This window comes from Phodopus roborovskii, unplaced genomic scaffold (assembly GCF_943737965.1).
Source record: "Phodopus roborovskii unplaced genomic scaffold, PHOROB, whole genome shotgun sequence".
Lineage (NCBI taxonomy): Eukaryota > Metazoa > Chordata > Mammalia > Rodentia > Cricetidae > Phodopus > Phodopus roborovskii.
In genome coordinates, this window is record NW_026126418.1 from 45,868,708 (window position 1) to 45,893,157 (window position 24,450).

Genomic DNA, 24,450 nt, shown 5'->3' on the forward strand with positions numbered 1-24,450 from the left:
AATGTTCAACTTATCAAAATGGCACTGGTCTTCCCAGCTGCTCAGTAGGACTAATTTAAATTAATCTCAAATTGATCTAAAAAACTGAAGGTGATATACCTACAGGGACACCTATTGTTATCGACAACATCATAACTGTCTGAGAAAATAGACAGCATTGAGCTTTTGTTCCCCCCAGACAGAATTTCTCTTTATTACTTTGGAGGTTGTCCTCGAACTAGATCTATAGACCAGGCTGGCCTCAAACTCACAGAGATCTGCTTGTCTCTGCCTCCCAAGTGCTGGGATTAAAGGCATGTGTCACCAATGTCTGGCTTTTGTGTATGTTCTAAAGAAGCAAAAATAATGAAGAACTCTAAAAATTGTAGATTTCTAAGGAAAGCCTGAAATTTTAACATTGAAGTTATTGGTAACCATTATAAGAAAGGAGAATAATGCAGCAGGGGATAACACTGAATAAGAAGGGGGTCAAGAGAGATTCAGAGCTCAAAGTGCTCCACTCTAGGGATGCACAATTAGAGCTGAGATTAAACAGAGGGAAGTAATGGCCATATGAACTCCTGGCAGGAACATGTTGGTAAAGAACTATGTCTTTGAGCCCTGGAAATAGATTTGGCATATATACCCTGAGGACAAGTGAAATTGGTGACTGGTGGGTTAGAGAGAAAGTATGAGTGATGAAGCCACTGTTGGCCAAGCATCAAATCTTGAGATGCATTGCTGTGCCAGGGAGTTTAGAATTTATTCTGAGTTACGTAGTTTCAACATTTCCTAATTCATTTTTCCATAGCATCTTTTTCAGCCTGGGTTTATTCCTTTATGTACAGGAATTGCCTGAGGTAAAGAGGGGTCAGTTAAGTTTAGTTGAGTAGTGGGTGACAATAGGATCTAACCTGCATGGATGTCAGAATTTGCTTCTGCCAGTTAAAGCTGTTCATCATGAGCTACCTGTAGACTCTACTAGATTCTTCACTGATGCTTCAAAGGAAGTTTTGGATGGGTGTGTCCAGGCAGTTTTAAAAGATGACTGATGATGCTAGAGTTGAACCCCACCCTCTGAGTTTTAGTTCTTAAGGGTAAAAGTTGAAAAACCTCTTGCCTCAAAGAAACCTAGAACCAGATAGATAAAATGCTATTGGTTAGAGTCAGAAAGATATGTGCCACATAGATGACGAAAGAAGACCACAAATAAAGAAAATTAGAGATGGTTCTTAGAACCAGACAGATTGGTAAAATGTGAGGTTACATGAACACATACTGAAGGAAGGGCCCATCTCTACACTTGTGCACATTCATTGCTCAGATAGGTTAGAATGACACTGAGAGTCTCATGCAGCTTTATGATGATTCTATTGTCCACAAAGCAGAGATTGTCTCAAGTAGAAATCAGTGTTTGTACTACCATCTTATTGTGTTGGGTCTGACGCTGGAAGAAGAGAGGAAAGGTAGTTCACATATAGTGCTCTTACCACATCTTTAAGTTTTTCTCATACTTCCATGATATAATTACAATTTAGTATGCAAAGGGGATTAGAACAAATACTTTAAAATGCTTAAGAGTATGATTCAAAGGTGAAATTAGCTACTGTATTTAGACCAAGGATTTTGTAGCCAAAACAATGGTGAAAACAAACCAGCTTCAGGAAGAACAAGGTTCCTGTTTTTAGGAAATCTTTGATGTAGGAAGAGAAGAACATCATTAAACTGATAATTGTAGGATAGACATTTGTAAACTAACGGTATTGAGATTAACTAGCCATATGAGGTTACAGGAAAATTTCCCTGTTTCAACACTTCGAGTCCCCTGTAGTGAGAGTGCTGAATACCATTTTTGTTGACATACTCTTTGGCTTATAGTAGGTGCCCAATGAATATTCACCAAATGACTGAGATTATTCAGCCCGTCCAGGCTAGAATAGAATCGGGTGGAGAGCAACCACCATTAGCACATAGTGCCTTCTAGAAAATAAACTATGGTCTGTAAATTAGTCAGGATCTTTCCCTCTACTCTTTGTCAGACAGCTTTTCATCTCCCTTTCTCTCTCCCAATGTTATTGGGAATTTGGCTTAGATCCATACACTCAAGTATCCATACTCCATTGTGGAGAGCCTTAGACAAGGTGACACTTAGGTTGCACTTCTAGTACAGTCTGCCCTTTGCATGCAGTGGATGGAACCTCTTGGAAGGCATAGCTGTGCTATTTACCCCCACCTTTCCCTTTTCTTCAAACAGGATAGAAACTCTTAATGGAACAATGATTCACAGAAGAGCAGAGCTTGAAGCAAAGCTGCAGGCTTTAAAGGTAATTTGATTTAACACAGCATATTATTTCTCATCCTTGAATGTGTGAGGAGTAGAATAATGACTTATCTTAGGAACTGAGGTAGCCCTTGAAGGGGAAATGTCAGGATGCATCTAAACTGCTGACTTGTCAAGGGCCACACAATTACTTTTGCAGGAATATCTAGGACTGTGAATATGTGTAAATCACCCTCTTCCTTCCTCATTCAGAGTCTATGAGGCTCAGAAAGCCAGCGGGAGGGAAGGCATCTTCCCTGAAGAAGGATTCAATGATGCACCTGTGATCACTCTGGATTTACATTTTGTTAAAGGAGGAAAAAAGAGTAGGAGCACTGAGTGCTGCAAAATGCTGTCAGGCCCATCACTTTTGCTTTCCCAATGTCCTTTTCCTTTGTTCATTCCACACCTCTCAGAAAATGGACTATCTTCCACCAACCCTGTGGCTGTCCACTTGCAAACACACTACCACCTTGGAAGGAAAAAAAAAGTGTCAGGTAACAGAGACTATGCAGGATGCTCAATGCAAATTCCCTAGCATGGCTCTTGAAAGATTTTCAAATTCTCAGTTCTCTTTGTTGGTGAGCCTTCCAAGTTATGAACTCCAGACACTCATAGAGTGAGTCAAAGATGCTCCTGACTCCTCCCAGGTCCCAGCTGGCTACCTCATCCTAGTACTACCCCTTGTAGGACAAAGGAGCCAGTCTACACTTGGTTGGCTTGGCTATAACCAAACTACTTACTTCTACTTTGTAAAAATCTGCATTCACTAGTTTTTCTCATGAAGTAATACACTTATTAACTGTAGATTTCAAGGAGACTGTATTTATATTTTATCTAGAATCTTTCCTTTGCACCATGATAATTCACTAGCAAATTTCATTAATATTGGTTTTGACACTCTTGCAGTAGTGTCCATCCCCATGAATTTTAAAATCAATTTAAAAAATCATTGAGAATACTCTCTGCTCAGATTTTGATAGGATTTAAATTTTAGGATAGAATATGTGAGGACAATTGAAATCTTTATGGCTTTCATAATTTCACTTTGAATATAAGTTTTCCCATTTTTATTTCATACTTAATCTGCTCCAGAATAAATGTATTCTCTAGCTAATAAAAGATAATCCTTTGAAGTTTCATATCTTTAGTTCAATTATTCAATTAATTTACTTTTCTTCTCATATAGCATTGGCTAGGATTGTCAATATATTGTAAATTATGTATTATTTATTCTTCACTTTAAAGAACTGCTTCTATCTTTTTTATTGCATGTTTATGAGAGGTAGTAAGTGCTTTATACTATTTTTAGGTGTGTTACACTTCCAAAATTTGGTTTGTTTTTGTAAACAGAAAAATAATCTTGTTGAACATCTTCTTTCAAATGTTCTCACTTTCTTGTTTTAGAAAAGTGTTTATAAAAAATAGACTAGTGATTTTATCTTTTATCACATGACATAATGCATTCATATTTCTTGGAATTCAGTGCTTACTTAAGTAAAGCATTACTTAATGTTTTTCATCAATTTATACTCTTTGAACATAATTTTAACAAAATTTCTATAATTTTAACATATGTAATTAACTAGTTTTATCTACCAGTGTGCAAGCCTTTTAGTATCTCTGTTCTTTTCTAGAATATAAGTAGGTCCTTAATATACTTTGAATGTCTACTTAAGTACCCATCTTCCTGTTATTTACTTTAGAGCATTTCATCAATTATCATAATGTGAGGTTTTATTATGAATAACTTGAAGTGAAAACATATACTAATGTGTCTCACTGGTGAGCTTTCATTGCTCCTTCATTTTACACTTATCTTGCGTATTGTTTCATTAAATGATGACCATTTGATCTTTCTGGAAATGTTCTTATATTTTTCTGCTACTCTTGAAGAACTGGTTTCTAGGTAATTGAAAGTATTCTAGGTTAACTAGGTTAATAAGGTCTATGTTTTGTTTCCTTAGTTCTTTAAAAACCTATAAAATGTTTATAAATGAGCTCCTAACCCAAATATTGATCAGTTGTCAGTAATCTACATTAATTTTTTTCTTTTTCATATTTCAGTCTTTAATTTATCCAGAAATTATTATTTGTACATACTACAAAGTATGTGATAATTTGATTTTTTCCATATGTACAGGAAGTTCTCCCAATATAATTTATTTTATATTGTGCTTTTTTCCTCAACTGAATTGCTGTAGAACTTTTATTTTAAAATAATTTTCATGTAAGTCCATATTTACTCATAAGTTCTCCACTGTGGTCCACTCTAGAGAAAGCATTTCATTGGATGTACTGTCTTTACTACTTTGCATATTCCTTTGTGAAATTCTATTAGAAATATGTTAGGGTCTTTTGATTTGTCTTCCTTAACAATGACATAAGTAGAATGTTTTTCTAACTAGCACAGTGCTCAGATTGTAAGGCTTTACTGTGTTCCTGTCTTCCAAGACACCAGACTCCAGCTGCTAGCAGCTTTTGTCAGCCTCCTCTCCTTTTTTTTTTTTTTTTTTTTTTTTTTTTTTTTTTTTTTTTTTTTTGTTTTGTTTTTGGTTTTTGGTTTTTTGTTTGTTTTGTTTTTTGTTTTGTTTGATTGATGTTTATTTGGAGAGAAATCACTTACACCAGAAACCTGACCAGAAACCTGACCACTGCAGGTTCCTGTCCCAAGGATGACTTTGGATGCTCTCTGTCTCCGACCAGGAAATAAGAGAGCCAGCTGGGGTCTAGGACCCCAGACCTAGTCCCCCAGGTCACGCCCGACCATCCCCATGACCCAATGGGCGTGGTCAGTGCAACCAGTGTGTGGGCAGGATAGATATCTCACTACAATTCTCCTTTTAATCTAAAGAAAATATTTAAGCTTGATATAAAATTATATACAAAGACAGTAAATATCAAGTGTGCTCTAGCAAAAGGAAAATTAAGAATATACAAACTTAACACCCATTGCCAGTGAGGTAACAAGAACAAATGGCAAGAACTACATATCCATTTTTGTAGTACCTAATACTCAGCCAGGGGTCACTTGTCAAGAAAATTTGGCTGAGTTCCTTGTGTGAAATAGACACATTGAAATCACATATTACCGCAGGATCTAAATTCCTAGCTAACTCTTGATGCTCCTGGTTGATATATGTTGAAGTTCATTTCTGTTTAGCATCTTGCATTTATGTCTCTCATTCAATCTTAAAATTATGAGACATGTAGTTAATCCCTCAAGGCAGAGATGACTGGGTCTGACCTATAACTGAAGTCAGTCTGGCTTTCCCTCTGCACAATGACATTTATTTTACATCCTATATACGTGACCATTCAGTTTGCAAAGTCTGGGTAGATCCCCAATCTCTTCCCTGGAAGAAGTTGTCCTTTCTGAGTAACATTTTAAGGGATTTCCTTTATCTTAACCTATGCTTCAGATGCTTAGTACAAATAGAGAACTAGTTAAAAGACCTAGTTTTAAATATATCTCTGTTACCTACTAGTTCTATTATATACCTAGAAAAATATTTTGCTTCAGTGAAAATTTGTTTTTCATCCTACAACAAAATTATGAAATTAAATGGCACATAATTTGTAAGAGCACAATGAAAAGATTATACAAGATATACAAGCTGTTCTCTTGTATATTCATTCAATAATATTCATCCATTCCTTCAGCTGCCATGTATGAGTCCAGTGACACAAGATGGTATCATATGGCCCGATTCAAATATGCTTTAACACTCATCTGATATAGAAAATTTAGATTTGACTGAATATATGATTGTGATGGCAGTAATAAAGAGAGAAATAACCCTGAGGATAATAGACAACAGTCACTCTGTCACTTCTTTTCTTTCACTTCCTCTTCTTTTTATTTATTTATTTATTTATTTATTTATTTATTTATTTATTTTTGAGACAGGGTTTCTCTGTGTAGCTTTGAAGCCTATTCTGGCACATGCTCTGTAGACCAGGCTAGCCTCAAACTCACAGAGATCCACCTGCCTTTGCGTCCTGAGTACTGGGATTAAAGGCGTGTGCCACCAATGGCAGGCTGCTGTCTCTCTTTTTTATATTGGTGTTTCCTTGGTGTAAGTCATGGCACATTAAGATGACTAGGTTAGACCAGCACACCAGCAATTTTTAGAACCTTCTTTCACAAATATGAGCAATTTGGAAAGCTCTGTACATGTACTTTTGAAATCAGGAAGGCATTTTTGTCTTTGTGTCTTTAGATTTGACCAACAACCCATTCTGTTCCTCTCCTCTGCTCTATTCTCTTGTAGGAGACAAATATCTTTAGCAAGGAAGACATGTGTAGATACACATGGTAGCTCTGACCTGTCTTGTGTTCCTCAAGCCTCTGATTCTGGTCTTTACATAGCTACAGACTTATAAGATGACAAGCACAGTGACTGATGCAGCTAGTTCTCCTATGACTGCTAGGGAATGATATCACAGTTCATAAAGAAAACAAATGAACCAAGCTAAGCAATTTTGTTGCTTTTGCTTTTGTAATTTGATAGCAGCTTCAGGTGCTGCTGTGAGCCAAACTAAGTGTTCTACAGACCGAGGAATGGCTCTATGTAATCATTTAATGATGTTTTTGAGATTTTATTTTCTTCTCTTTGTCATATTCCCTTTCAAATGTACATTAAAAAAATCTTTCTATTTTAATTATCATTTACTCCCTCCAGGTGGTGGTATACAAAGTACTTTTCCAACTAGGCCATCTTTCTTATGAATAAATGTCCTTGGCAAGTCTGAGCTCAGCCCACATGCTGGCCTTACCATGGGGACCTAAAATAGCAAAGGCAGAGGTAAAGGAGGGGGCACGAAACAGGAAGAAGAGTGAGCATGTTACACCTGCCTTTCCAGATGGCTTCTTCCCAGTTGGCTCTGACCTCCATTGACTTGGCCAGGCTTTCCGTGCTTGCCTTCTCGTTCTTATGATGGCCACTGTTTTCATTTGTCATGGCAGCCAAGAGAAGAATTGTGAAGTCAGGTTATGGTCGGGGGATACAGCTCAGTTGGTAGAGTGCTTGCTTAGCATGCATCATGCCTTGGGATTGCTCTGTAGGGTCTCATAAATGACATGGTAGAACATGTACTTGGAAATTGAAAGTAGGAGAATCCAAAGTTCAATATCACCTTCAATTACACAGTAAGATCAGGATTCAAGGTTAACCCGGGCTACATGAGATGATGTCTCAAAACAAACAACAAAGTCAGGTTACTTAAGTGTGTTCTAGGTAGATGTTCAATAAAAGGCTTGTTTCAAGCCCAGACTCATTGATTGATGATGATAATTGCTAAGCATTTACAAACCTTTAGTTGCTGTTTCAAAATTTTCATCTGTTAACTCTTTGGTATCTATTCCACATCATCAGTATCATTCATGTGGAAACAGCTAAAACACTCTTTCAAACATAAGCAATCTGGGCCCTACATTTTTTTAAATAAGACTACACAAGCTTCATTGGTTTTCTTGTTTGTGAAGAGAAGATTTGTTGGCCCTTGAGAAATCAGTATTTCTAATATCCTCTGTAATTCGGCAGAAGTCTTTGAAGAATGGGAGTGGCTGGCTATGTTGCCTCTTTCCTCTGCCTGACCTGGTTGGGATTTCCTAAGACTCAGACCTCCCCACTTCTTTCTCACAGCAAACCTTGAAGAAAAAATGGGTGGAGTTCAGATCTCTGCACTTACAGGAACAGCGCCTGCTGTATGGTAAGCTCAGTTTCCTGTCAGGAAACCACATTCTCATCGCACCCTCTCAGTATTTCTGCCTCCAAATATTTTAAGATGATCACTATTTCAGTAAAAGTCTAGTTAGCATTGATGAAGGACATTAGTCTGTGTTTTACTAGAATAAACACTGTGTGACCTGTGTGTTTGGAGGAGGGTGAGTCAAGCTACACTCCCTTATCCACAAACAGTGCATATGCATATGAAAACATGTATGGACATAGGAATGCACACACTTGCCATAGGTGAGCAACAATTAGAGAAGAGCTGAAGGTAACATTGCCTGATATTTCTATCTACCAACCCAGACAATGAATTAGATTCTTGGAAATGATCCTGTTTGAGGCTGTTCAAACTGGCATGACTGCATCCTGTATAGGTAGAGTGCAAACCAGTTTTCAAATTATATTGTTTACATTTATGTAGAGAATCTCAGGACCAAGACAAACATATAAGCATATTAGATTTTGAAGAGGGGCTTGCTGTCTATACATTTTGAAGCCAGGAGTTGAATCTGGTCAGTTGGCTTGTTCTTTGCTGTGTTACTTGAGGAAGTGAATTTCTCTTTTGGGAGGTTGGTTGAGGCAGTTCCTGCTGTATAGCCCTACATAGCCTGGTGATTACTATGCAGTCTAAGCTAGGATCCTCAAGCTTCCATCTCTCAAGCACTGAAATTCCAGGCATGCACCTTCTTAGATAGCAGGAAGGAAGTCCATGTACAAAAAATGTGCTGATATCTCTAGCTGTGTGGGCTGGAATGTAGGTCATCTCTTCTTTAGGTAACACTCTGCTATAACCTCTATTTAGCCACCTGAAATATTTGTTCAAATAGTAACTACTTTGCAGGAGAAGCTACCATATAAAAATCATCCAAAACTGAGTCATAAAACCATACAGACTATATCTGGTCATGAATATCATGTGATATGTCATGATGTGATATGGATATTTGTGATGTTTAAGTCAAGATAAACTAACTAGCTCCTCAGACATTTATTCTTTTAGTTTTTGGTGGTAATAGCTCTTAAAATATCTTCCTTCTAGCTTTGGAAGTTTATTGTAGATTCTTGTAGTTACCGTACTAGGTGAAGCACACTGCAGGTCTGAGCTTTATCTACTTGTAACTAGTGCCTACGGGTCAGGGTTTCCGTTAACTTCTACCCTCTTTATCTCCCTGCCCAGCCTCTGGTAACCACCATTCCACTCTCAACAACTCTTAGACCAGCAAACATTTTCAGGTAGTTCACGAAATGAGATCATTTCATATTTCCGTTTTTGTACTTGGGCTTCTTCACTTGACACATCAATCTCCAAGCCCATACTAGCACAAATAAAGAAATTTCTTCATTTTTTTCATGAATAAATGGCATTCCACTATGCATGTAGTGTATTTTCACACTCCATTTCTCAGCTGACTGGTATCTTTGTAGCATACTGTGGCTTCTGTGAACAGTGAAAATCTGAGCTCATATGAAATTGCAGGTTTTGTGGATACAGTTCTTCTGATTTCTCTAGAAATACATACATGCACTAGTAACATTACTGGATGATATGACAGATGTGTATGTGTGTGTGTTTCTGTGTGTGTGCTCACGTGTGTGTGGGCATGCGCGTAGCCTCTCATACTATTCCCCATGGTAGATGAAATGTGGGAAAGCTTTTTTTTCCTACATATTCACTGTTAATTTTGATCTTGTGTCCTTTTGGTATAGCATTCTTACAGGGGAGGTAATTGTGGTTTTATTTGTGCTTACCTGTTAATTGATGACACCAGGCATTTTTCACACATCTGTTGGCCAATTTGATGTATCCTTTTAATAGTTATCTAGCCATGTATATTCTACTTTGTATATATTATTTTTCTGTTTTCTGGACTTCATTATAAACCTTCAGACATCATTTAGACATTGACAACAGTGTAGAGATATAATTCACATTTTTTACTAGACACGTTTGAAACTTGCATGAGTTACTTCTCTTTATAAAATTATTTATTTACACCATCTGGGTGTGTTTGTGCTCATACATATGTTTTGTGCCACAGAGTGTATATGTGGAGGTCAGGGAACAACTTGCAGGAGTCCGTTCTCTCCTTCTACTCTTCTACTAACCATATGGGTCCCAGGGAGGGACCTCAGGTTATCAGGTTGGTCTACTTACCTTTCTATGAATTTCAGTTAACTTTTATTGTTGTCATTTTGAGAGAGGGTTTGCTATGGTGAAAGCCTCTTTCCTCACTTTCTGATGCTAGCTCACATTACAGGAATGCATCATCATGCCCAGGTCTATCATACTACATTTTGAGGAATTAGAAGGTTAGTTTTTTGTTTTTGAAAGAGAGAGTGACAAAGATTTTCTTGAGGCCTTGTTGTTCAACTTCCTGGTTTTCATAGACATGGGTATTGCAGAAGCCTGAACTACTGATGGTTCCCAAGCAACCTCTGTGTACAGTTTCCATATATGCAGGAACAGTCATAAATAGATCTAATATCAGGAGCACACTGCTGCATATTTTTCAGGGTGTTCATTCACATCTCTAGAGTTAGAGGAAGCACCCAGAAAATGAGGGTCCATAAAGCAGTTGCTCATCCACCCAGATTTATCAGTTTATTGTTAGATGAGATTGAGCAGGTTGTAGTAGCAAAGAGGAAAGTAGCATGCATGTTGGGTGCACATGGCCTCCTAGATCAAACGGAGTAAGAGCAGTGTCTCTTTATACATTACCAAGCAAAGACACAGGAGAGCAAAGATGACTAACATGGGACAGCCTGTGGAGTGCTTCACATCTCACATTCTCAGTTATGCTTTTCTGAGCACGAGTATAATGAGAAACTGGTGGGGCATGAGAGAATGTGACTCATCACTCAGTTTGGGGAACCTATTTGTGGGTTATGAAGCATTGATGGAAAAAACTTGGCCAAGTAGATAGAATTCAGTTTTTGAAGGTACATGCTTGAGGACAGAGATGCTTCCTAAGACATTCCAGGAGGAAATTTGGAATATTGCAGTAGAAGGTATAGTTGACTTCATAAGCCTAAAAAAAAAAAAAAAAAAAAAAAAAAAACATGGTCTGACTTGTAACTTGTTTTCACATACACTTTAAATGGCTTGATAATAAACTTATAATTCTTTAAAGACAGCTAATAAGAGCCAAAGAAGCATTTATTTTGACCTCACTTCTGTGAGCATTTTCATAAAAGTTTCCAGGGTTACACAATTCAAGAAATTAGCACTTGGAGGTTCATAGAGTCACACTGTCATAGTGTCAGTTGGGCTGAACTAATTTCATACTGAGTGTGTTTGCTACCTGCCACTAAAATAATCAGCTTACAGAAATAAAAGTTTCACTTGGCTCGGAGTTTGGAGGTTTCAGTCCACCAGGTTTGGCCCCATGGTAGCATATCATGGCACATCATGGCTGAAGCACTCAATAGGATAAAAGAGTTGGTGGCTGGAGAGTGAGGAGGAGAAAAGGACCAGGACACAGAAGTTGTAATCCAAGACCATGTCCCCAGTGACCTAAATCTTCCCAGGAGGCAGAATCTTTCACTTTTCACCACTTTTCAATAGCACCAACACGAAAGTCTCTTGGAGCACATTCCACATCCAACCTATGTGCATGAAATATCTTGTTTTAACTTGGATGCTAGTCTGGGAAACCCTTCTAATCATATTTGTGCAAGTGAAAACTCAGACAAAAGTATTTGTTTGTCCTTCCTCTCTTTCATTCTTTAAAGCTGGGTGTGCTTTCCGATAGGGACTGGCGATCATATCCATTCCACAATAGACTCTTCTCTGTATTGTAGGAGATGCAGCTAACTCCCCAAACTTGGAAAACATGGACCTGGATGAGTTGTCTTTGTTTGGAAATCTTCTGGGGCCGGGCCCAGCCCTCTTGAACCGGAACCGACTGTCCAGTGAGAGCAGCTGTAAGAGCCGGTTGAGTTCAGTGACCATGGACAGTGAGGATGGCTACAGGACAAGTGTGTCTGAGGACTCTAGCCGGGGTGCCTTCAGCAGGCAGACCAGCACCGATGATGAGTGCTTTCTCTCTAAGGACGGAGATGACATTCTGAGGAATGCTTTTTCCAGAAAAAACAGGAGCATCAGTGTCACTAGCAATGGTTCTTTATCTCCCTTGTGGGAGGGCAATTACTCAAGCATGTTTGGGACTCTACCCCGGAAAAGCAGACGGGGAAGTGTCCGGAAACAAATTTTGAAATTCATCCCTGGCCTTCATCGTGCAGTGGAAGAGGAAGAGAGTCGCTTCTGATGGGTGGCAGAAACCATTTGAGTGGGCTCGTTTCACAATTCTCCCTGCACTTGCCTAGATGAGCTCCACCTGGCTTAGTGGGGGAAGTACAGCCTGGTTGAGAAGCTCACATCCCATTTCACAGCAGCTTTGACCTTTTTAAGTTCTTACATTGTTACTTGGGGGTCTAATATCATTTCATTGTTTTTCTTCTAGTACAGCTCAAGTTCTAAGCAGTCACCAGGGGAAGAAAGTAATAGGTTAGATAATGTAATAATAGTCCTCTCCATTCTAATGCTGGCCATGGAAGTACAAACTCATTTTACTGACTATGCTTGTAAGAAGTGGAGAACTGTTTGGAGTCAAGTGTGAATGTGGACTGTCAGGATATAATTATTGGCTTGCCTTCTATGGGGTATTTGATAAACTACACCTTTTGTTTGCTTAATTTACTCAGTAGCCTCTGGGGGAGCCTTCATAAGAAAGAATTTACATTTTGTTCAAACTATTAAAGGATCATAAACAAAATGACCATAGGCATCTTCTCACTTTGACAGTGACAATGAGGCAGGAGGGTAGTGTTGGAGGTGAAGGGCTGAGCTTCCTGAGAATCATGGAATGGGCACTTGGAACCATTACCCCAAGCCTTTGTATGTGTGTGTGTGTTGGGTGGGAAGATGTCTAAATAAAATGAATGAGACTCTCATTTTTTTTCCAATTTCAATTTTTTTTTCTGCCTAAACATGGATGCCAAGTCCCCAAATTTCAGCATCCAATGGATCTGCGATTATATTTTGCTACGAATGTGTAAAATTCTAAAAAGGTGGGTGGAAAAAGACCTTGTTTTTCCTGTTCCTCCTCATTATACAGTCCACATAGGTGTCGCCTCACCCCTTGCTTCCCTGGTAGCTATGCTTATTGTGTTCTCACCTTTCAATCATTTTCTATTTTATTTCAACATCCATTAAAGTCTTTGTCCTGGTGATACAGCTGTTTATTATCTATATGCTGAAGGAAACAGAATGAACTATGTGATGAAGATTTAAGTTGATTCCAAGCTCAAGTGTGTGTGTGTGTGTGTGTGTGTGTGTGTGTGTGAACAGAATTACTATGTTTAAGTGAATTTCTAGTTGATCCATATAACATATTTTTGAAACAAAAGTGAGATAAGGAAGTTTATAGAATAATAACCAATAAACTAGTAAAAGATATCTAGGTGGGACCTGCTGCATACCAATTAGAGGCTGTATATGGCATATTTCCGAGGCATTCCAGCAGTTTTCCTCCCAAATAAATAGTATCAGGTATTCTGAGATCATCTTGCATATGATCCTGGAACAATTGAGGACAGGGTTAGCCTATTGGTATCCTGGCTGATACTGGAAGCCATTGCTTCTTGGATCTAGCCAGTACTCTTGGTCTCTTTGGATTTCCATATGCTTGCTTGTTCTGCTGTCGTTACATTAGAACAACTGGGCCTATCTCAGCCTGGATGTATATGATACAAGGATTTAGGATGTCAGAAACTAGTAAAAGATATCTAGGTGGGACCTGCTGTTTATAAATCCTCTAAATTAAGACATACCAATTAGAGGCTGTATCTCTCATCAAAAATCAACAGTGTATCTCTCACCAGAAATTAACAGTGGCTCTTGAGTTGTCTCAGATGAAGATTAAAGACACAGACATACATAGGAGTGAGCAGAGAAAATGAAGCTTTATTGAGGAAAGCTGGGGAAAGAGAGAAATTAAGAGAGAAACTCCTGAAAGTTGGATGGATAAAACAACACTTTTAAAGAGTAGAAAAGCAATAGAAATGTCTAGAAATCTTTATTTTTATTTATTGAATTTGCAGCAGAAACTGGACAAAGACTGAGATCTGTTTCTTAGCTATTGGACTTGATCTCTGTCTGTTAGTAGATATATTTCTGGCTGCTAATTAAATTACCGTCTCTTTGTTCCTACATTCATAAGACCTGCTTGCAGTTTTATCATGGCAGAAAGCTAACTTGATCACAGCTACCAAGTTGTGGCTGTTTCTGTCCTTTGTTACTTCAGTTTAACATTGTGTGTGGGGTAGCTGCCTTTCTGAACTACATGGAAGCTTCTTATTAGAAGATATCTTTACCCACAATTTAGTCTGTCACAGCTGAACTGGAAAAAAGACTATATGAAAGGGCAACTGTGCCTTGTTATGTTCCACCAGTCATGCTACCTGTATTGGATTGACTGAATTTGGGAACAGGGAATGATCGCTGGAGTAGGCCATCATCTATGATGGAGACAAACCAGCATCCTGGAAACTCATCATGTTTATTACACAGCCGAACAAGGAGGCCAATTTAGAATATATAGCAAAACAAGGACATGGGTTAGCTATTTCTGTTAAGATGTCTCTACAGGGGAGCAAGCTAAGGCTTCAGTCATCCCAGAGGAGAAAGCTGTAGTTGAAACTTTTACACACTGTCAACATCTGTATTCAGACAAGGGGAAAGCCTTGGCATTCCTGTGGGTCTGAGACACTGGGGTCTTCTGACATGGCTGAGTTCATGTCAACAATATATATTCATTCTAGACTTATCCTCTCCCCAAGCCGTTGGCCATTTGGCCTGCCAGTAGAGGCCTTGCTACCTAAAGCCTATCTTTTTTATTTTTGTATCTAGTCATCATTATTGTAATCCAGGCAAATCTTGCCCTCCTTCTTATCTACTTGTGCATGACAGGTGTATGTACCCTAACCCTTTAAAAGAATAACTCCACCCACTTCCATTCTCTTTCTCACTGTTCCTCTGAAGGGGCAGACAGGACTTTTCCTGTCTCCCTCTTCCCTTCTATCCTCTCTGTATCTCTGTGTCTCTTTTCCTCTTTTCTCTTTTTTCCCTTATTTTCTTACCCCCCCAATAAAACTTTCAATGTCAGTCACATCTATAGGTTCAGGCCTCTGTTATCCATCTGCCTACTACCATCATCTGGGGACCTGCCATATGTGGTCCCAAACCATTGCCATGTATTCCTATCAATCATAGTTGTCTCATACTCAGCTGCAAGCTTTCTTCTTCATCTTCCTTGGCAGATTAAACTTAATTGTTTTAACTCCAACCTTCATTTTAACCCTAGTATCTGCTTTGAGCTTCATCTTTGTGATCAACAAAAAGTCTTCACCATGAACCCCTTTCCCTTACTACGTGCAGTGAGATAGCTCTTGCCTCAGTTCTATTCAGTTCTCACTGTAATACTTTTGGCAAGTAGGAAACCAAATATTTAGGATGGTCCTTTTCCTTAGAATTCATTAGCAAGTTTTCAACTATAGGCACATTAGTACCTAAATCATTAGCAATACATTAATATGTCCTTAAGAGCTCATAAATCAGTCACTATTCGGCTGGTACAGCATTTTTCTCATCTCCTAGGATCATCATTAAGCTGATATCATAAACATCAGTTTTTAGGAACACAACGAAATTTCACTTCAAGAAGTACCAAGAAGAGACATGGATTTATATGGGTCAAGATGACTTAAAAAAAACAAAACAAAACAAAACAAAACAAAACAAAAAACCCCTTCTCTTACACAAAAACTCATTTGTTGCAGAGCTACTTCTAATCATCTCAGAAAAGCAGATCATAGGTCACCAGCTTCTCTTGTGACTTTAATGCAGAAGTACAAACTTCTGTTAGTAAATGTCAAATGCAAAGTGGGGACAGGGAAGGGACAGAACAAGTATCAAGTTCATCTGTCTTGAGGAGAATTAGCATCAAGAGGTAGATCTGTGTTCTTGAGGTTTGTGGGGAGGAAGCAACACTGGTTAACAAGGCACAGGAAGGGAGGTTGCTGGTTTTGAAAAGCAGTCTAATTGAAAAGGGAGTGAATTTCTCACCATGCTTAATCTGCATCTGGCCTGAGTAGGACAGTAGAAAAAGTTTCAGTGGCACTGTGACTAACCTGAATGCAGTTTATAGGGGAAAATAATTTAATAGCCATTTTAAATTCCAAAGTTATCAAGTCTGTAATTTTGGTGTATCACATTGACAATTTGTTATGAAAATACTGTTTTCTAGAATGGTATCTGACAAACCACCTCTGAGTCATGCATATTCTGAACTGCATAATCATGTAGCTACAAGAATATTGTATCAAACAAGTAGGAAATGCATTTTTAAAATTTTGTTATTTTACATGTATGAGTATTGTACCTACATCCATGTATATACCTGGCACCTGTGGAGATCAGAAGGTATCAGATTCCTTTGGAACTAGAGTTATATATAGATGGTTGTTAGCCTCAGTGTAAGTGTTGGGTACTGAACCTGGACCTCTGCAAGAACAGTCAGTGTTCTTAGCTATGAGAAATCTCTCCAGCCCCAGGAAATGCATTTTTTTAATTCAAAATACTCTACTTTTATTACTTTTATATCTTGAGTGCCTGACATAAATGGCAATAGAAATATCAGTTTCAGCCAAAGAAACTAAACTTGGACATAGTTTCTATGCACTCATTATGACGTGTATGTATGCCGGTAAGCAAAGGAGGGTAAATAATACATAACTAGACTGAACCCTCCAGGTCACAAACAGTGTCACTTGTTGTCTACTTGCATACAGACTTGTGAACTACAAAAAAAAGTTTATTTTTTAGGAATAAGGAATGCTCTTCTTGGATATGATCATTTTCTTTCTTCTTTTTCTATTATAAGTGAGGAGTTTGTTTTAAAGGCAGATTTCAAAACATCTGAGTGGCCACTTGAGGCTTTATGATGCCATTTGTGGTGTTCTAAATGAGATTGGCCCCCATAGGCTATTATGTTTCAATACTTGGTCCCCAGTCAATGCAACTCTTCTGGAAGGGTTAGGAAATGAAGACTTGTTGAGGAGGTGTGTCACTGGGAGTGAGATTTGAGGGTTCAGAAGACTCAGTCCTATCCTAGTGTCTCTCTACTTCATGGCCTTATCTCAAGATGTGAGCTCTTAGCTACTGCTCCAAAGCCAGGACTGCCCGCCTGATGACATACTCCATGCCATGTTGGTCATGGACCCTAGCCCTCTGAAACCATAAGGCCCAAATTAAATGATTTCTCTTATAATTTGCCTTGTCCATGGTATTTTATCACAGCAATAGAAAAGTAACCAACACAATGTTAAAAGGAACCATATTTCTAGGGACTGGGGGGGGTTTGTTGCCTAGTGTGTACAAGGCTCTATGCTCAATCCCATTACCACATATAGCTAAATCAAACCAAATGTTACCAACTTTTTTCAGGGTTTATAGTCATTAATTTTCTATCATGACTTAAAAAAATTATTACACTTGTAGAGACTGAGCTGGGTCAGGTGTCCAGGCACAAGTTCGGGTCTGCTTAATGTCTCAGAGAGAGACCTACAGTAAAGAAGCTGGCCAGGTTTGAGTTCACATCTGAAGTCTAGACTGAGAATTCACTTGTAAATTCCTGGCTATTGTCAGAGTGTTGTCCTTGTTGCCTTATGATTCCAGTTATCTCCTTTCTTCAGATCCATCAATACAAGGGGGAGGCCAAGGGCAATGAAGAATCTTAAGTAATTCAGTTTAGTCATGGGTGATAGACCATAGTCTTTGTTGTGTAACATGACCACTGTAATGTCTTCTCATGGGCTGTGCCAGATGATGTAACATGGGAGTGGCATCCTGACACTTGTGCTGTGTGTCAGAATATAATCTTGGAGCTCAATCTTATCAGTGTGTTTGCATTATATTGGATGCAAGACATGGGCTCCATCTTCTAGAGGCAGGGTAGTTTTTACTTACATATTTAAAAAATTGTTTTTACTTATGTGTATATGAGTGGATATCACCTATGTAGATACAAAGAGAAGTCAAAATAAGGTGTTGTATACCCTGAAGCTGAAATTATATGTATGTAGGTACTGGGAATTGAACTTCTAGAACAGCAGGAAGGGCTACTTATCAGTGACCCACCTCCCCAGGCATGAGAAGCAGGAATTTGAAGGAGGATAGGCATAGGAGGTGGAGAAACTTAACCTTCAGAGCATCTATTTGCAGCACCATTCAAAGACTTAATGGACAGAATGATGCAAAGGTGTCAGGATTTCCTTAAAGCATTTTGAGTAATAAATAAGCTGTGAGTCTTAAAAATCTTATTTTTAATGTCAAGAAATTGTCACATTCAGAATTTTAGAATTAGAGAATAGTCACAAAGTAGAACTCTGGATCCAAGTCTGTTATTGACCTCTTAACTTTGTGTTCAATGTGTATTGAATGATGGGGATTTGTTAATAGATGCTGTAGAGGGAAGTAAGTGCTTCCCTTCAAATCCTACTTGGAGAATTTATCTAAATTTAATGATACCTGTCTCTTTAAAATCAGAGGATGCAAAAACAGAAAACAAAACAAAACAAACAAAAAAAAACAAAAACAAAAACAAAAAACTGATGGCACATGCCTTCAATCCCAGCACTTGGGAGGCAGAGGTAGGGAGATCTTTGTGAGTCCAAAATCAGTCTGGTTTACAGAGTGACTTTAACAGCCAGGACTGTTACACAGAAAAACCCTGTCTCAAAAAAAGCAAACCAAACCAAAACAAAACAACAACAACAACAACAAAAAAAACCCACAAAAAAACAAAAAGCACATAAACAAAACAAACAAACTAATCAACCAACCAACAACAAACAAAATCAGAGGACATAGGGATTCCACAGAATGTAAACAAAGCAATGCCATCAAAATTATAAAGCAGAAAAAGAACAAAAGCCAGGCTACAAGATGGGCATAGTGGCACATGCCAATCAGCTCAGCACTTGGGAGACCGAGGTAGAAGGATTGCGTCTAGTTTGAGGTCAGCCTGTGCTGTATGGTGAGTACCAGGCTAGCCAACTCTTCATTATATAGACCCTATTAAAAAGGGGGCATGAAGGTTGGACTGGATCAGGAGACACACAATCAAAATTAGTAGAAAGTGAGGAAAATAAGTGGTTTGAAAAAAAAAAACCATGAAATACTTACATTTTAGGAATAGATGATCATTTTCACAATTTGATAACAAAGCATCTTTAAAAAAACTGCAATTAATTTAACAGTTTTCAATTATCATAATGATGTAAAACTAAGTGTGTCTTTTCCATGGTCAGGCACAAAGCAAGACTATCCTTTCTTGCTGCTCTTATTTCCTGTTCAGTACAGTGCTGACTATCTTGCCTAGTGCAATTAAATGAGAAAAGGAAGTAAAGAACATCCAAGTTGTTAAGGAAGAAAAGTTTTGTTAGTTGATGCGATGGTTTATATAAAACAAACTAAAGCATCACTAAATCAATAGAAAATGTTGGAACCAATCCTAAGTGCAGCAAGGTCTCAGGAGGCAAGGTCAGTATAGAGCCAATGCTCTCTTATGTATCAGCTATTAACAGGTAGGATCAGAAAATATCAAAACTGTTATATTGTGCTAAAATTGATATGCACACACAGAGATCAAGGAAAATGTGTATGAGATTTCTGTGTGAAAAGCTACAGAATGTAAGAGATCAAGAAAAATTCATATAACTACAAGTTCTGTGGGTTTGAAGACTCTGTGGTTTTAAGACATCACCTATTTTTAAATTAATCTATAGTTTAATTTCACCTCAATTAAATGCCAATAAACTTCTGGTGGGCATGCATAAAGCTATTTTTAAATTTACATGGGAATTTAAACCACTTAAAATATCCAACAAAATATTGCAGAAAAAGACCCAAGTAGAGAAAATTAAAGTGTCCTATTTTCAGTTATTATAAATCTCTAAGGTTCAAGAGAACACATAATTTATGTAGATCTTCCCCATTCTTGTAAGTTTCCATGTAGTGTGGGTGTAGCCCAGAGACTGCTTTGCAATGACTCTGGCATAAAAAGGAGAGCAAGGAATAAATCTGGACTACAGTTACCTAGTGAACTTTATTTCAGCTGGGTGGTCAAGATAAGTAATGGTCATGTTGGTAACATACACCCTTGACACCTTATAGTGAGAAGCACTCTTGACCTCCAAGGCACTCTTCCCACAAGCCCACAGCCCCAGGACACTCTCAAGAAACACTTTGACAATCCCCAAGTCAGACACTATAAAATAAAAAAGTCTGCCCCTCTAAAAACTATCATAAGAAACAATTGGTGTTTGAGACTGTATCATTCTTAAGAGGAGCCTGAAACATGATGACCAGATATAATGCAGCACTCTGGAAGAGCTGAAGATACCAGGTAAGAAAAAATGCTGAATGAATCATAAACTTTAGTTAATATATAGACATGGGTACTAATTTTGAGAAACAGTACCAAGCACACTTGTATAGTTACTTCTTCCAAACTGACACACTCCTCTCTAGAGGGAGGAGGCTCATTGACATTCAGTAAATAGGAGCTCAAGAGAGGCTCAGTGGTGGCTGCTTTTCCAGAGGGCTAAAATTCACTTCCCAGCTTCCACCTCAGGTGGTGCTCAACCACCTGTAACTCCAGTCCCAGGGAATCCTTCTTGGCTGCTGTACATGCATGCGCAAACACACACACACACACACACACACACACACACACACACACCTTACAAACAAAAGACCAGGAAATAAATAAAAGAAATCTCAGTTGTGCACAAAACTCACACTCTCAGTACACTCCTGAAACAAGTCACAAAGCCTCTCCCTACGGTTACAGAAACAATAACAATCACTGTAGGCTGACTCACCATTAGAGCTCTGGCAGACTTTACAAGGAGCTTCAGGAGTGGAGATTTTATGAGATAGGGCATTGTTTTCCTGTTGTTGTTCATGCATCTACCTTTGAGGACCCATACTCCTTCATATAACTCTTACCACATGCTCCAATAAATAGCTCTAAGAAATTCACCAATTCACTAAGGTAGACTTGGGTGGAATAATTTCTGTGGTCAGTTTTTAATGCTCTGTGCAAATAGACATTTCTTCACATGCTGACAGGAAAAGTCATATACTGCAACTACAACAACACAAGAAGCAAACCATGGCGGAAACTGTGCACAAAGTATATGGGGGAAAATGGGATATCATCACAATTATTTTTTGTAAATATAAAACTTCAAAACCAGAATGTGGTAAAGAAAAAAGTACATTTAAATTGATGAATGATAATTAAAAAAAAAAAAAAGAATGTAAGAGGCTTTTTCTTTTGGGCCACTAACCAGCTTCCAATCATGATACATAGTAATTTTGTCTTAACTCTTATTTTAGTATGTTTCTCTTTATCTATGTTTTGCCTCAGGGCTTTTTACCTTTCCTTCTTACTGTATATCTATTCCATGTCTGGCTGGCTAGAGGTAGCCTGGCTTCCGGCCCCACGTGTATTCTTCTTTTTCTCTTTGTTCTCTCTTGAGCCTAGATTTCTCTTCCCACTTATTCTCTCTGCCTGTCAGCTCCATTCATCCCTCTCCGGCCTAACTACTGGCTTTTCAGCTTTTTATTCTACCAATCAGGTGCCTTAGGCAGGCAAGGTAAAACAAATGCAACACATCTTTACATAATTAAACAAATAAAACACAAACAAATGTGACATATCTTCACATAGTTAACAAAGGCAGCAGAAACAAATGTAACACTTTTGAATAAAGTAATATTCCCCAGAATAAACAAATCTAACACATCTTTGCCTACTTAAAATAACATGCCACAACAAGAGAAACTATGGTAGGGTAAAAAACAAAACAAAACAAAACAAAAAAAACATGAAAATTGATTGGAAAGGTCCAAATAAATATTTTTAGATTTTTAGCCAAATTTTAAGAAACTTGGAAGTCACCACTCTTGAAAAAAAAAAAATTGACCAAGCAAAGTAAACGTTAAGTTTTTTCTTAGACACATCATGAAGAAGGTTGTTCACAAGGCAAAGGCAAAACATGGCCTCTAAGTTTGAGACAGAGATTCAATTTTAAATCACAGCTTGCTAGAGCACGTGCCTACAGAGAATTGATGCACATAGGAGAGCCTGAGTGTCAACTGACAATTCCTGAGGTTCATATGAACATATTCCAGAGCTCCTGGGGTCATGGTTATTGTTGGAAAGCCAGCCTCATACTTTTGTGAGTTGCAGTTCTCACAGTATATATAGCAGAAAATGCCTGGGTATCCTACTCTTAAGGAGTTTTGCAGAAAGTTTTGACTAATTCTAAACGATTAGTTTTCATTTGGAGCATAACTGACTCTGACTCAAGGGAAGGAAACACCCGACAGTAGCCTAGTTAGTCTTCTTCCTTCCCCACTAAGGAGAGGAGGCTGAGAAGGACTTCAGAAGCACCCAATACAGAGACAATGCTTGCTGAAACAACAAGGCAGAACAAAACTGTACCATGCTCCCCACCCTTGAACCCCATGTCCATTATAAGGAAGATCCATTTACAGTGATTCCTTTACCTGGTACTTTATGTTGGGCAATGAAGACAGCATTACAAGACACACTAAGTAAGAAAAGACTTAGTTTGAAGAGAAAAAGGAAGCCTTAGAAGGAGAACCAGACATGACAGTGATCCTGTAATTAACAGGTTGGAGACATAACAACCATTTCTTAGGCTATACTGCCTGTCTTAGTTACAGTTTTTTTTTTTTATTGCTATGAAGAAATATCATGACCTCAACAACTCTTAGAGAAAACATTTAATTGGGGTGGGTACAGTTTCAGAGGTTCAGTTCATGATTGTCATGGCGGCAGCAGGGTGTGCAGGCAGATGAGGCACTGGAAGATGTGCCTTCATCTTGTAGGCAACAGGAATTCTTGAGACACTGGGTAGTATCCTGAGCATAGGAAGCCTCAAAGCCCACAGTGATGTACTTTCTCCAACAAGGCCATGCTTTCTCCAACAAAGCCACACCTCCTAATAGTACCACTCCCTATGAGATTACAGGCACCAATTACATTCAAACTACCACACTGCCTATCTATTCTTTTATACTTCTAAGGGCTTTAGTGAATAAGGAATCATCCCACAAAGCAATTAATACTGACCACTAGGATTCAGGAGTGATTGTAAGTATGATGATTGACTACTACAATATCCCAAATTAATAGAATAAATACAGAACTAATGTCATATGATCAACAAAAGCTCAACAAAGGATAAGAGGCAATTACCTCAAAGTAATCAAGGCCATATGTGAACAATTCATAACTGGTATCATACTCAGTGGTGAAAATATTCAAAGCAAGGTGACTAACAGCTAGCAGACAGTCACTGTCAACTAACAAAGCTGGAGTTAGGGACCACCCTAACTGGAGACAGGGAGACAACACACAAACCACACATGATCATCTCCCTAGTTGGGCTAGTGGGACATGCATAGAATGTGAGGACCCTTTACTGGTTTAGTTCACAATAACCAGTGAATTTTTAAATGACTTTTGACAATGAGCTGTCTCAGATTGACCTTTGGTGACCTTAGGACAATGGTTCAAACACAATTGGAAAGAGTAAGTTTTTGCTATGTGAAACAAACAAACAAACAAAAAACATAAATAAACAAAAAACCCCTTAACCAGCACAATATTAACACAAAATTGGTTGTGTTTCTAATAATCAGTAATATATTATATAAACAAAAATTTAATTTAGGTAACCAATCATGTTTACCTTGCATCAAAAAGAAAAAATCTGGAAACAAACTTAAAAAATGGAAGAGATGTATTGACAATTCAAAATAGGCATGTACTAACCAAGAAAAAAAGTCATGTACATAATGTAAGACAATTTAATAATGTTAAAAATTTCATAATTCCAAAGCAATTTACAGAGCCTATGAAATAGATAATAAACCCTTATTCATATTTTTCTTTCCTTTTTCCTTTTATTGAAAAACAGATTCTTTCTCATACAAAATATCATGACTACAGTCCCCTCATCTATTCCTCCCTGTTCTTCCCCCACATCCCTTCCCTTATGGATTCTCTCCCTTTCTGTCTTACTAGAAAGAACAGACTTCTAGGAGATAGCAACCAAATATGACAAAATCAAATATAATAAGATAAAACAAAAAACATTACACCACGGTCAGACAAAGGCAACTCAACAGAAGAAAAAGTGCCTCAAGAACAGAGACAAGAATCAGAGAACCACTTGTTTACATAGTCAGGAGTCCCATAAAAATGCTAAGGACCTGAGGCAGACCAATGTTGGCCTTGGGCTCCATGCTCA

General features: G+C 38.1%; 1 protein-coding gene across 4 annotated transcripts in view; it reads left to right on the plus strand.

The window, feature by feature from the left end:
• The window catches only part of Cytip (cytohesin 1 interacting protein), a 57,026-nt gene extending 43,691 nt beyond the window's left edge, over nucleotides 1-13,335 (plus strand). For 3 of the 4 annotated variants that reach the window (XM_051184666.1, XM_051184667.1, XM_051184663.1), the window contains 4 exons: nucleotides 2,234-2,303; nucleotides 7,948-8,014; nucleotides 10,077-10,178; nucleotides 11,839-13,335. In XM_051184666.1, the coding sequence (XP_051040623.1) occupies nucleotides 2,234-2,303; nucleotides 7,948-8,014; nucleotides 10,077-10,178; nucleotides 11,839-12,305 (706 nt within the window). In that variant the 3' untranslated portion in view covers nucleotides 12,306-13,335. The remainder of the gene's footprint in view (nucleotides 1-2,233; nucleotides 2,304-7,947; nucleotides 8,015-10,076; nucleotides 10,179-11,838) is intronic. The other variant, XM_051184664.1, reaches the window with a different exon arrangement.
• The last annotated feature ends 11,115 nt before the right edge of the window (nucleotides 13,336-24,450 follow it).